The sequence below is a fragment of the Phocoena sinus genome, chromosome 15 (genome assembly GCF_008692025.1).
Source record: "Phocoena sinus isolate mPhoSin1 chromosome 15, mPhoSin1.pri, whole genome shotgun sequence".
NCBI classification, from domain to species: domain Eukaryota; kingdom Metazoa; phylum Chordata; class Mammalia; order Artiodactyla; family Phocoenidae; genus Phocoena; species Phocoena sinus.
This window is the reverse complement of record NC_045777.1, coordinates 27,817,544-27,830,113: the sequence shown is the minus strand read 5'-3', so window position 1 is coordinate 27,830,113 and position 12,570 is coordinate 27,817,544. Positions and strand designations below refer to the sequence as shown.

Sequence of the window (12,570 nt, the reverse complement as noted above, 5' to 3'; positions counted from 1 at the left end):
CAAAGAGGACCATGCCTCCAACTCTCCCACGGAGGCCCAGAGAGGGAGGACTGGCTTTCCCAGGGTCACCTAGAGTTGGAGGCAAGGCCACTCATTTTTGCTATCCACCTCAAGTCCCTCTTCCTCTAAGAACTTCCACTTCCAATCTCCAATCGATGGCCTGTGTGACCTCAAGTTCAGGGCTTGCCCCCTCTTAGCTTCCTGCCCTCTTGGGAACTGGGCTGGGATGGGAAAGGGCAGAATACTTACGGTTGGGGAGGGTCCATGTACCTGTCAGCCTTTCCCAGGCAGGTACCCTTCCTGGTGCAGGGGAAAGTCTCCAGTCCTCTTCTCAGTTCTTTCCTGATTCACTCTGTGGCCAGACCCAGCGTCCTCCACTATGAAGGAGGCCCATCAGCTAGCCTCCCAGAGGGGTTATGAGGGTGCCCTGTGAGGCGAGTCTCAGGCAGAGCCAGCCACTGGCCTCATGCCCCCCCAGATCCTGGGGTGGGCAATCACTGAGTTTTGAAGGCCCCACCCCAAGACTTCCCCCACCCCTTCTCCTTGTGTACACAGAACAGTCTGATGACCCAGCCCTTGAAAAACAAGCATTTGTGTTTATTAACCAAGAGGAGGAAAGTCAGAGCAGTGCAGACTCCTACCAGTCCTTTCTGTAGTCTACCCACCTAGGCCCAGGCTGGCAAGCCCCTTGAAGAATGTGGATAGGCCACTCCTTCCTACCCCCACCCCAGGGTGAGTTCCCAGGGAACCAAGACCCACTGGGTAAGGAAGTCAGTAAAGGACAGAGGCCAAGGAAGGAAGAAAGAAACAGAGCTGCTGGGTAGACAGCTCTGGTGAGATCCCTTGGTCCCTCACTCTCAGTGGGAAGGGCTAAGTGCCCCAAATCCAAACCTACAAGCAGGGGTCCATCCATGTCAAAACCCTACATGTGAGGCGCAGGCGGTAGTCCAAGGTCAAGAGCCAACTCTCTCCGGGTCGGTCCTTGTCAGACGGATGCTGGTCCAGACTCTGAGGCTTTGCCTCTATAGCAAGTTCACATGAGGCAGCAGCCTCTGGTCTGCCCCAAGCCAGGGAATGGATGCAGGAGAGGTCAAGGGGCCTATGGCTTCTCTAAGATCTGTCCCGTGGCGAATGTCGAGTCCCATGGAGGCCTAGCCCTCAGCTGCTGGAGTCTCCCGCGCTTGTCGCAACCCATACAGCCATTTGATCACCCGGGCGTTGCGCTCTATCACTGACACACCATAGGGGACGCGCTCCCGAGCCAGCTCCTCGATGGTGGCAGAGCTGCGGCGGGAGCAGCCCCCGTCGGAGCTAGCCGGCCCAGCACTGGGCCCAGCCAGGGACACGATGTCTGAGTTGGCCCGGGCTAGGTGGGCCACACCCAATCCCCGTGCCTCCTCCTGGTCCAGGCCGCAGAAGTTAAAAAATCTCTCCAGGTCAGCTGCTGCCCGGGAGAAGCGCTCACTCAGGTCTGACTTGGAGCGTTGCAAACCTGGGGGCCGGGCCGGGCTAGAGGTGGCGGCAGTGCCTGGTGATGGGCAGGGCTGGGCAGGTGACGCCGGCAGGGGAAGGACATCCACTCGGCGGACTGCAGCAATATTGGGTGGTGGGCGTGGGGGGGTGGCTGGGGGAGCCTGGCGGGCCCCCTCTGACCGTCCGGGGGTACGGCTGGCCTCAGCAGGGGACACAGGACTATCACACAAGTTGATGAGGCTGCTCAGGATGTCCAGGTCCAGCTGGGGCCGGCGGCCGGGGCCAGGCAGGACTCGGCGGCAAGGCGTGAGCACCGTGCGGCGAGTCCCAGGGCTGAAGAGCGGTTGTTTGCACAGCAGGGGCTGCACAGGCTCCTGGCGGGTATTGGCCACATGCAGGCTCTTTACATACTTGGCCTTGTCGGCCTCCAGGCGCTCTACAGCACTAGGTTTCCGGGCTCCACAGTCTGCTGGCCGCTGTAGCTGGTAGCCGGGGACCTTGGTCTGTAGGCGGAAAGGTAGGGCGGGGGTGTCTCGGGCTCCCGGAGTCAGCGTGTCCACAGGCATGGCTGTTACATACCCCGAGGGCTTCTGTCTGAGGAGACTGGAGAAATGAGGAGACAGAGATCCAGGCGGAAAGCTGGCAGCTGGACACCGCAACGGCTGCAGCGGAGGAAAGAAAGGGGCAGAGCACACTCAGACAAAGGCTCAGCAAAGACTGAGAAAAGCTGAAGACGCCTTCCCCATTAAAAGGTAAAGGCCACGCCTCTGATTCACAGAGAGCCAATAAGCAGGCAGAAAGCACCCGCTCACGGGCCTGTGACTCCGCCCACCCCCCCTCCTTCTCCGAGGGCCCAGCCCAGCTGAAGCAGAGAGAAAAAAAAGGTGCCAAAGAAGAAAGGCACGGGCAGCCTGTGCAGAAAAGATGGGACATGGCACATTTTAAAGGAAGTAAAGGGGGTTCCAGGCTGAGTGCTGGGCACCAGCCGGCTCAACTTCAGTGGGTCCTCTTCACAGTTCCATCTTGCAAATGCGTAAACTGAAGCCCAGGGAGGTGAGCTTGATTAAGCTAATTCAGCAAGTTGGTGGCTCTGCCCCTTGCCTCCAAGCAGGGAGGTGCTTGCGCAGGGGTCTTGGGGTTGAGTGACCAAGAGAAAGGGCTCCAACCCCACACCGCACCTGGAATGCCCACAGGAAGCCTGGTACCACCTCCACCCCACACTCACCCAGGCAGGAAGCTGCCCTGTGCCACCCGCCTAGACATGCCAGGCCCCAGACATAGCAGCAGAGCTTGTGGAGGAGGAGTGTAGAAAGTCCCCACCCCTGTCCCAATGGAGTCCAGACACCCATTAGCTTCCAGTATGAAATTCCAATGCCAGGCCCACAGCAATCCATGGATGCCTGTTAGGTGGAAACGTCAGCCCTGAGCTATGCTGCTCTGAGAGAAGCTGGAAATGCCCAAGATCACACAGCCCTGCTTAGGAGCATCCAGCAGACCCTGGATCTGCCAGCAGCAGTAGGATGGACATGCATAGGCAGGAGGGCCCACATCTGGATGCATAGGTCTCCACATGATCACCTAAGCATCAGGGCCCAGTACCCCCAGACATCAGGCCACCCCTGACCTTTTTTCCAAGGAAGGGCTAGAGCCACAAAGTGCCCCCCGCAGTCCCCTGGAGATGGGCCAGAAGAAAACCCATAGACCAAGTCCTGAACCCTTTCATGTGTAAAATGGGGGAAAGGGACTCTGTCTAGGTGATCCTCAAGAGGACCTGTAGCTCAGGCCATCTAAACCTGTATTGTCTAATTCAACAGCCACCAGCCACATATGGCTACTCAGCCTTAACTTTAAATTTATAGTAAATACACACAATTCAGTTCCTGAATCACACTAGCCACATTTGAAGGGCTCAATAGTCATATGTGGCCAGTGGTCACTATACTGGACAGCACAGATTAGAGCATTTCCAGCCATAGCAGAAAGCTATGTTGGACAGCCCCACCTAGACATCCAGAATGCCAGGAGGGAAGAGTCTGGATTGGGGAGGGGAGAGAGGAATCTGTCTTCTAGACATTTGACACCATCCTCTCCTGTAATCTTCCAACAAGTCTGTGATACGGGTCATTGTCACCTCATTTTTACAGATGGAGAAACTGAGACTCAAAGAAGTGACCAACCTAGGTCCCACAGACAATAAATAAAACACAAATTCATATGAAGCCTGATTCACTTATCTAAAAAAAAACGAATAGTTTTACTCATTGTTGCTCACATTCTCCTAAAACAGCTCCACGAAGGGGGTGGGGGTGGGGGGTGTCCGTTTTGTTCACTGTATCTCAGTTTCAAGGTATTGCTCTTTACACATAATAGGCAGTCAATAAATATTTACTGACCTGAAATACCTATGGGGACCAAATGTAAGCAGGCAGACCAAGGATAAAAGAGAGGGGCATACCCACCCTACTGTAGTCATATGGGTCTAAGATGGTAGGTATAGAATGTTCTAGGAAACTGGGAACCCAGAATTGCATGGAAACTCTAGATTCTTAGCATATTTGATAATAATAATTTTAAAAACAGTGCATGGACAGGGCAAACAAAACATGCCTACAAACATATCTGCCCCCCGCCCCAGCCTGGCCCCCAGCCCCCAGTCTGAGATCTCTGCAGCAAAGGCAAGTTGACAATAGAACCTTGGGAGCTGTTGGCCCAGAGCCAGAGCTGCTCCCAAGTTAGAAGGGATGGAGTAGGTGGGAGGGAAAGCCTGCCCCACTCAGGGCCCACCCCCAAGGAGACCTCAGGAGGGAAGGGTCACAGGAAAGGCAGCCTTGCTGAGCCCTGTCAACGTAGCTAGACTCTGCCCTACCCCCGGGCCCCCGCCTCCCAAACCAGTCCAACCCGTTGGTGGCATTGGTTTCCTCCCGGGCACCATCCCGGGAAACAGAAGGAGGAAGGAGGTCAGATGGGCAGGGCTAGGGCAAAGGTTCGGCGACACCCCCCCTCCGCCCCCGACCCGGCTCGGGCCCCCACCCCCTCGGGCCGGACGTGCAGACCCCAGGGGCTCTTCCGGCGGGACCCGGACAGATGCTAGAAGCCAAACCCGGCTTTAGGGCCGCTGGCCGTCACGCCCGGAGCTGGCCCCCTCGCCCGCTGTGTGCCTTGCGCAAGCAGCTGCGCCTCTTCCAGACTTGGTTTCCTTATGTGTGAAATGCTGTTAAAAATACACCTTCCTGATCCTCCAGGTCACCGTGAGGATCGAGCGATAAAAACAAGTCGAGGACTTTCCTCAGCACCTGTTAAAAAGGCGGCGCTGCATGAACTGGGTTCCTTGTTTTTATTATGAATTTGACCCAACTCCTGAGACCGCCCCTCTCGCAGGGGTCTCTACGCATTCTCCAGAAGCGTCTGCCCGAGCCTAAGCGGCGGACAAAGGAGGCTAATCAGTGAACAAGACTCATTTCACCGGTGGGCAAAGCACGATGTGCGGTGTCTCCTGCAAGTTAAAGCCAGGGTCCCGGTCCCCGCGTGGGACTCGTGTCCTCTCTGAGGCCTCCTCTCATCGCCCAACGCCCCACCCACGGATTTCAAACATTACCCACAAATGACCGCAGAAGCGCCGGCCCCGGGCCCTTCTCATTGGCATCCCCGGGGCATGCAGCCTCACCTTGCTCACTCCCCACCGGTTTCCCTGGCGTCAGCCTCGAGGGGGAGTAGGGGGAGCACGGATCCCTGGTCTGGCTTTTGCCCTTCCCAACTGGGGGCAATCCTGGAGATTCCCAGCGGCGGCATGCTCTGTGATTCCGTCTGCTCGCCTCCCCTCTCTGAGCCCGGGTTGTCCTGGCTCTTAAATGAGGGAGCTGATGGCACGATTCCTACAGCCTCGTCCAGGCCTGAAGGTGAGTCCCTGCCCGGTCCCCGCCTTCGCTGAGGAGGAGGGAGAGGTGCCCGGGCAGCCCCCGACCCCGGCCCCGTGCCCCCGGCTCCGGCCCGCACGTACCTGGCTGCGCCCTTGCCGCCGCTCTGCGCTGCTCCGGCCCGGCCCACCTGGGCTCAGGTAACACGCGTTTGCGCAACTTCCGGCGGCCGGCCCCGGGCAGGTGAACACGCCGGCCCAGGTATTACTCGAAAAGGGAGAACGAAAGCCAGGCAGCGGCCGGGACCCGATCCCAGCCGCCACCGACCGACCCCAGTAAGTTCTTCCGAGAGCTAGTCCCACCTATCCCACAGCTGCACTGGCCCGCACATCTGGCACACAGAGTCTTAGTGGACAGCTCAGGCAACCGGACCCATCTTGGAGATGGAAAAACTGAGTCCCCCTTTCTCACAGCCACAATGACCAGCAGTTAATGTATTAACTTTTCCTGGTGTTAATTAACCCATTTTAATCTTCCCAACAACCCCTACAAGGGGAGCTCTATTATTATCCCCATTTGACTAATGGAAAACTGAGGCTACGACAGGCTGAGTCAGTTGCCAAAGTCACCCTGGAGAGTCCAACCTGGGCACTTTCCCCCCAGATCAAGCCTTAATTAATGCCACTCCTTTCTAGCTGTGTGTCCCCAAGCAGGTTGCTGGACCTCTCTGGCCTTCCATTCTGTCAATAAAGGAAAGTCCTACCTTCCAGGCCAGGTCAGTGTGAGTTCTTAGAGCTTGAGAGTGCCTGTAGAAGCTTTGTGCAAGCTGTAAACATTAGTAAGGACAGCAATAATAGAAATAATAATAACTAGAATTTTTGAGTGCCAGACACTGTACTTTTAAATCTCTGGACCACCCTGGGAGGGAGGAACTATTTCATCCCCATTTTACAGATGAGGAGACTATAGCCCTGCAGGAAGGAACTCCTGGGAGGGAGGTGATTGTCTCTTCTGCCAGCCCAAGCTCTATTATGTCACTTCAGGTGGGACATTTGATTAAGCCAGTTTCCACTGGGATTCTGAGGCCCAGAGAAGTAATTGCGCACTGGGCTCCGACCTGAGCCCCAGGGAGGTCAAAGAGGGCCCACTTCCATGTCTGTGCCTGGTAGGGGCTGCACCAGGGTTGGGGTGGAGGGCATGAGGGGACAGGAAGTGACTCAAGGAACAGCTCTCCTCCACCTGGGAGTGAGTCAGCCCTGAAGCCACTTCCAGCCCCTGGGCCCTGATTTTAGGGGAATAAGGGAGGTGACAAGACCACCATTCTCCACAGCAGCCTGCTGGGTCCCTGCCTAGCCCTCTACTAAGGCAACAATGGGGAAGCATTAGGGGGAGTGGTTGTGCTCAGTTAGGGTCTAACTGTAGTAAAAGCAAGACAACAGTGACAATTTTTATAAAATGGGTAAGACCTTTTCCAAGTGCTTTCTTTGTACCTGGCATTTGTTCTAAGCTCTTTATATGTGTTAACACATTTAATCCTCACACCTACACTATAAGGTAGATACTACTATTATGACCATTTTACAGTTGAGAAAACTGAGGCATGGAGAGGTGGGGCCACTTGCCTGAGGTCACAGCTGGTAAATGGCAGAGCCAGAACTTGAACCCAGACCCGGGTCTGGGTAGCAGGGGTGTGGAGAAGATAGTCCTCAGTGTTGGGCTTTGGCCATTCACCGGGGAACTCCTAAGGAATCTATAGCCTCTCTCTCTGGGCCCCAGAGGGAGAAGCCACCTTAGGAATCACTCCCTGGCTACGGTTCTGGGTCTTGTTTCCTCAGCTATAAAATGAGGGCAATAATGGCAATGTCTTCCCAACAGAAATCAGATGTCATCAGAGCTCTGCTTAAACCACCCCAGCCCCAGCCCCCAAGGCTCCCCATCTCCTTAGAATAAAATCCAAACTCTCCACTTGGCCCTCAGGCCCTCCAAGATCCAGTCCCTGCCCTCCTCTCCCACCTCATCTCCAGCTTTTCCTGCTCCAGCCATAGAGTCCTCCCTGCTGTTCCTGAGCACACCAAGGTCTTTCCTGCCTCAGGGCCTTTGCACCATCCTTTCTCTGCCTGGAACCTCTTCCCTCTTCGCCTCTTCAGAGAGGCTTCCCTGACCACCCTGAGGCTCCTGCCAACTCTCTTACCCAGTTTGTTCCCTTCCAAACATTCATCGCACCCTGTCATTTTAGATATTCACTATCACTTGTTTCCTATCTCGCCCATTGGGCTAAGAACTCCACCACACTCTTCCATATTTCCTTCCTCCAGTGACAAAGCACAGGACTAAAACCCTTGGACTTTGAGCCCACCTCAAAGACCAAGGCCCCTCAGCACCAAGCCTCCTCCCAACCTCCAACCCTGACGCAGGCCTTCCCCCACCTGTCCCACTCCTCCTCCAGCCTCCAGGAGCCCCTATTCAAGCTGGGATCCAGAGAGCTCTAGCTGGGCCCTGTCCGTCCTCCAAAGCTGCCACATCCAAATCTCTGCACACACTGGGTCCACTGCTGGCAATGCCCTTTTCCACTCCAGCGCCCTGGCCACCCCTGTAGCATGGACTCTGGGACCAACCTGAGTGAGTCCAAACCCAGCTCCACCAGTGATTAGCTCTGAAACGTGGGTAAGATACTTAACTTCTCCATGCTTTGGTTTCCCCAGCTGTAAAACAGGATCCCTAACAGTGCCTCCCTCCCAGTGTGAGGCCTGTACATGACAAGCGCCACCAAAATGTGCGCTGTGATAACTATTCAACCAAACAGATGCTCCAATGCCCAGCTTCTGGGTGAGCTCTTCATCAGCTCAGACTGAATGTTGACCCCTTCTCTCAGAGGTTACAAATCTAAGAATGCAGACTCACTTGAGTAGATATTTCTCCAAAAGAAGGTATACAAATGGCCAATAAGTACAAGAAAAGGTGCTCAGCATCACTTATCATTAGGGAAATGCAAATCAAAACCAGAATGAGATACCATATCACACCCATAAGACAGCCATTATCAAACATACAAATGGGGCTTCCCCGGTGGTGCAGCGGTTGAGAGTCCACCTGCCGATGCAGGGGACACAGGTTCGTGCCCCGGTCCGGGAGGATCCCACATGCTGCGGAGCGGCTGGGCCCGTGAGCCATGGCCGCTGAGCCTGTGCGTCCGGAGCCAGGCCCGCGTACCGCAAAAAAAAAAATACAAACGAACAAACAAAAACAGAAAATAACAAGTGTTGATGAGGATGAGGAGAAATTAGCAAACCTTGTACACTGTTGGGAATATAAAATGGCGCAGCCACTGTGGAAACAGTGTGGCAGTTAGGCGAAATTTTTTAATAGAATTACTATAGGATCCAGCAATTCTACTTCTGGGTATACGCCCGAAAGAACGGAAAGCAAGGACTTGAACAGGTATTTGTACACCAGTGTTCATAGTAGCATTATTCACAATAGCCAAAAGGTGGAAACAACCCAAGTGTCCACTGACAGATAAACAGATAAACAAACATGGATGAAACTTAAAGTCATTATGCTAAGTGAAATAAGCCAGTCACAAAAGAACAAATACTGTATGATTCCACTTATATGATGTACCTCGAGTAGTCAAATTCACAGAGGCAGAAAGTAGAAAGGTGATTGCCAGGGGCTGGAGGGAGAAGAGAATGAGGAATTACTACTGTTCAAGGGGTATGGAGTTTCCATTCGTGATGGTTGCACGACAGTGTGAATGAACTTCATGCCACTGGACTGTACACTTAAAAATGGTTAAAATGGTAAATTGTATTTTATATACATTAAAAAAAAAAAGAAAAAAAAGAGGGTACAGAGTCTAGAGCCAGACTCCCTGGATTCCTATTCCAGCTCTAGGTGCAAGTTATTAAACATCTCTTGTGCTCAGTTTCCCTTCATAAGGAGGAAATAACGGTAGTAATAACCACCATACATCACAGAATTGAGAGAATTAAAGGAGTTCATACTTGTAAAGTACTTAGCACACGGTAAGGGCTCAAGAGGTGTCAGGGATTTCTATTTTTTGCTAAGGGGGCAGGAGGTGTGGTTTCTGATGTTTTTCATTTTCATGACACTGTGCGCTCCCACCTCACCCCTCCCTTCCACCTGCTTCTCATTCTATTCAGCAGAAGCTCGGCCCAGACTTGGGCAGAGACAGGGGGGCCCTCTCCTGCCCCAGAGGGATTCAGGAAGGCTCCTGGCAGCAGAGACAGCCAGCCAGTAGGACAACCCAGCTCGATTTCAGCCCAGCTGTCAGGGTCAGAGACACCCAGCTGGGCATCCTCCAGGGCCACACCAGACCCCACACTATTTCTAGAATTTTCCCAGATGCTCGTGCCCTGGCTTGCCTGGAGTCAGCCTTGCCCAGGTCAACCTTGCACAGACCTTAGGAAGGGAGAGGCAAACAGGCTGTGCGAGGGGTGTGGGTGCAGCCACCTAAGGCAGGGATCTACTGTTTGGCCCACGACCTCACACTTCCACCAACTCAATCCGCTGGGCCTCAGGTTTGCACCTGAGCTTGCAAAATGAGGACAAAGGGACTTGCGGTGGAGACTGAGTAAGAGAGACACCACATGCAAAGCCTTAGGGAAGGGCCTGGCACACAGGATAAGGTAGGGAAGGTGGGGTTAGGACAGACCCACAACCTAGCCCACTTCCTGGCCCAGATTGCCCCCTGCCTGGGCCTGAGCTCACCATCATGGCTTCTTTTCTCGGCCCAGGGAAGTGAAGAAACTTGCCCAAAGTCACAAGCAAGTTAATGACAGATCACAGACAGGGCAGTGGGCTTATGATTAGATAAATAATCTAAAATACATACAGATGATACATGTGCATGGCTCAAAATTCAAAAGCTATAAAGGGAATGAAGTTTAAAAAAAAAAAACTCCCTCCATTCCTATCCCCAGCCACCCAGTTCCCCTCCCTGCAGGAATCGTTGTGATCAAACAGCTGTATGTCCTTCCACGGAGATTTTAGGCACATGCAAGCGATAATGGACATATATTCTTTCTATTTTTTATGCATATGGCAACATGCTCTGTGCACTGTTTTCGTCTTGCTCTTTCACTGAATAATATATGTTGTTCTTAATAATACGTGTTATTAACATATATTAATTATAATGTTATTAATAAACTTAATATATGTTGTGCTACATCAGTACGTAAAGAGCCCATCAGCCCCTACCGATGGCCACTGAGCGTGTGTGTCTAGTCTCTATTACAAACCACACTGCAGCCTCACTGTGCCTACGTCATTCTGCCTAGAAGTGGGACAGCTAGTTCAGGGGGATGCATGTGTAATTGTGACAGAGATGGGGGACTGTGCTCCATGGAGGCCATACCAGTTGGTCTCCCACCAGCAGAACACAGAGCAAATGATCAATGTTAGCTTTAGTCATTTGATTACTGGGGCTTTGGGTACCCCTCAATTTTGCACTCGAGGCAACTACCTCACTTGCCTCACCCTAGCCCCTCCCTGTATCACATTCCAGTCTGGGAAGATAATAAACTCGCTAATAAGTGAAATTATACGACATCGGATGGGGTAAATGCTACTGAGAAAAACAAAATAGACAAGGCGGAGGGCAGGGCATATGAAGGCAGTAAATATTTGTTGAAAGAATGAAGAAAAGACTTGTTTTCTTTCTGATCTCCCAGAGCTCATCTACCCAAAGCCAGGAGATGGCTTTGGAGGAGAGAGGGTAAGTAACTCCCCTTGAAGAGATTCAAGACTCCCAGATGCTACAATTCTGAGTGTCTAGAATTCTAAGATGGAAGCCAGATAGACTGGGAACCAGCCCCAGAGTTGCCAAGTCTGACCATGTGACTTTGAGCAAGGGGCTTAACTTCTTAGAACCTCAGTTTCCCCACCTACAAAAGGAAAACAACAATAGCAACCTGTGGGTGGGGGCTCCCCAGGAAGCAAGGCCTGCTGTAGGTCAGATGCTGTACCAGGAGGGGTCCCGGGCCCACCCCCAACTCCAAAGTCTCTGGTGACTAATGTCTTCCGTTGAGGGTGTGCCTCTACCCTTTCCCCCAACCTGGGGTAGATTCCCAAGAGTCCTGCAGCCAAAGGTCCAAGAGTCCAGGGCCAAACCATCAGCTGCTCACCTGGCACCTAGCTCAGGAATGTCAGTCCTGCCCGATCCCCCCAGCTCTTCTTTCTGAGAGGCACAGCACTGTAATTCAGAGCCCCGTAAGCGGAAGGATCCCAAGTGAGCCCTAAATCCACCCGCTGGCTTTCCGGGGAAGTGAAGACAGATGCTCTGGAGGAGACGCCAGGACGCTGTGGCGAAGAGGCAGCCGGGAGGGGCCTGAGCTCTACTGGCCATGTTCCGGTTGATCAGAGGCTAAGAGAGTGACCACCGGTTACCCGTCTGGGTTTCTCAAGGTAAATCTATATCTACCTAGACTAGAGGCTGAGAGATGGAGCAGAAGGACCTGAATCGGCTTCTCTGCCAGACTTCGCCTGAGCAGGACACTTGCCTTCCTGAGCCTCAGCGTTCTCATCTGTGAAATGGGGTTCCACAACGTCTCCGCTGGTACGACTCAGGGAGGACGCGCACCGCAGGCGCCCGGTGAATGAAGACCCCCTAGTCCCGGGCTCGCGCCCCGGACCACCCGTGCCCTCACCTGGAGCACACGCTAGGCGAGTCCGGCTCCTCCAGAGCGGGTCTTGAGGTGGCTGACAGCTCGGACCCAGGCGGGGAATGGCCGCACCCAACGCGGCTCGGGAGGCCTCAGCCCCACGTGAGGACCCGCGGGGTCTCTTCGGAGCTGTCCTCCTTAACTGAGATAAGCCGGGGGACCTGACTGTCCCAAGGCCCCCGACAGAGCGAAGGTCCTGGGGCGCAGGGGAAGGGGAAGTGAGCGCGCCGCCCCACTCCCACCCCCGACACCGGAATGGTTTGCCCTGGAAATCCTGATTGGTTTCTCTCTTCCGTTCGAACGCCGCGCGGCCCGCGTTGCCAGGCGACCGCTTAGCTTCGGCAGGGCGAGGAAGCACCCCGGCTCCGCAGCCCCGCCCCGCCGCTCACCTCCCGCGTGGCCTCAGGTTCTTCCGGCAGCCTTTTCAGCTCAGGCACCTAATTCTTTTCCTTGCTCACCCGGGACTTTCTCTTGGTCCCCAACTGGTTCCTAGTCCCGACTTCAGCTAACGCGCTGTGTGAGGCAGTGCAAGCCCATTTCCCTCTCTGTTCCCCTCA

The 12,570-nt window shown here is 54.0% G+C and overlaps 1 protein-coding gene across 2 annotated transcripts; it reads right to left on the bottom strand.

Annotated features, from left to right (window-relative positions):
• Positions 1–576: 576 nt before the first annotated feature.
• On the bottom strand, positions 577–12,206 carry FAM110A (family with sequence similarity 110 member A). 2 transcript variants are annotated; one of them, XM_032607054.1, is made up of 2 exons: positions 11,999–12,206; positions 577–2,135 (listed from the first exon to the last, which is right to left on the bottom strand). In XM_032607054.1, the coding sequence occupies exon 2, from the start codon at positions 2,037–2,039 to the stop codon at positions 1,152–1,154; it is 888 nt and encodes a 295-aa protein (XP_032462945.1). In that variant the 5' UTR covers positions 2,040–2,135; positions 11,999–12,206; the 3' UTR covers positions 577–1,151. The 2 variants fall into 2 exon arrangements, with proteins under 2 accessions (XP_032462945.1, XP_032462946.1); XM_032607055.1 differs by lacking the exon at positions 11,999–12,206 and adding an exon at positions 5,471–7,223.
• Between the last annotated feature and the right edge of the window lie 364 nt (positions 12,207–12,570).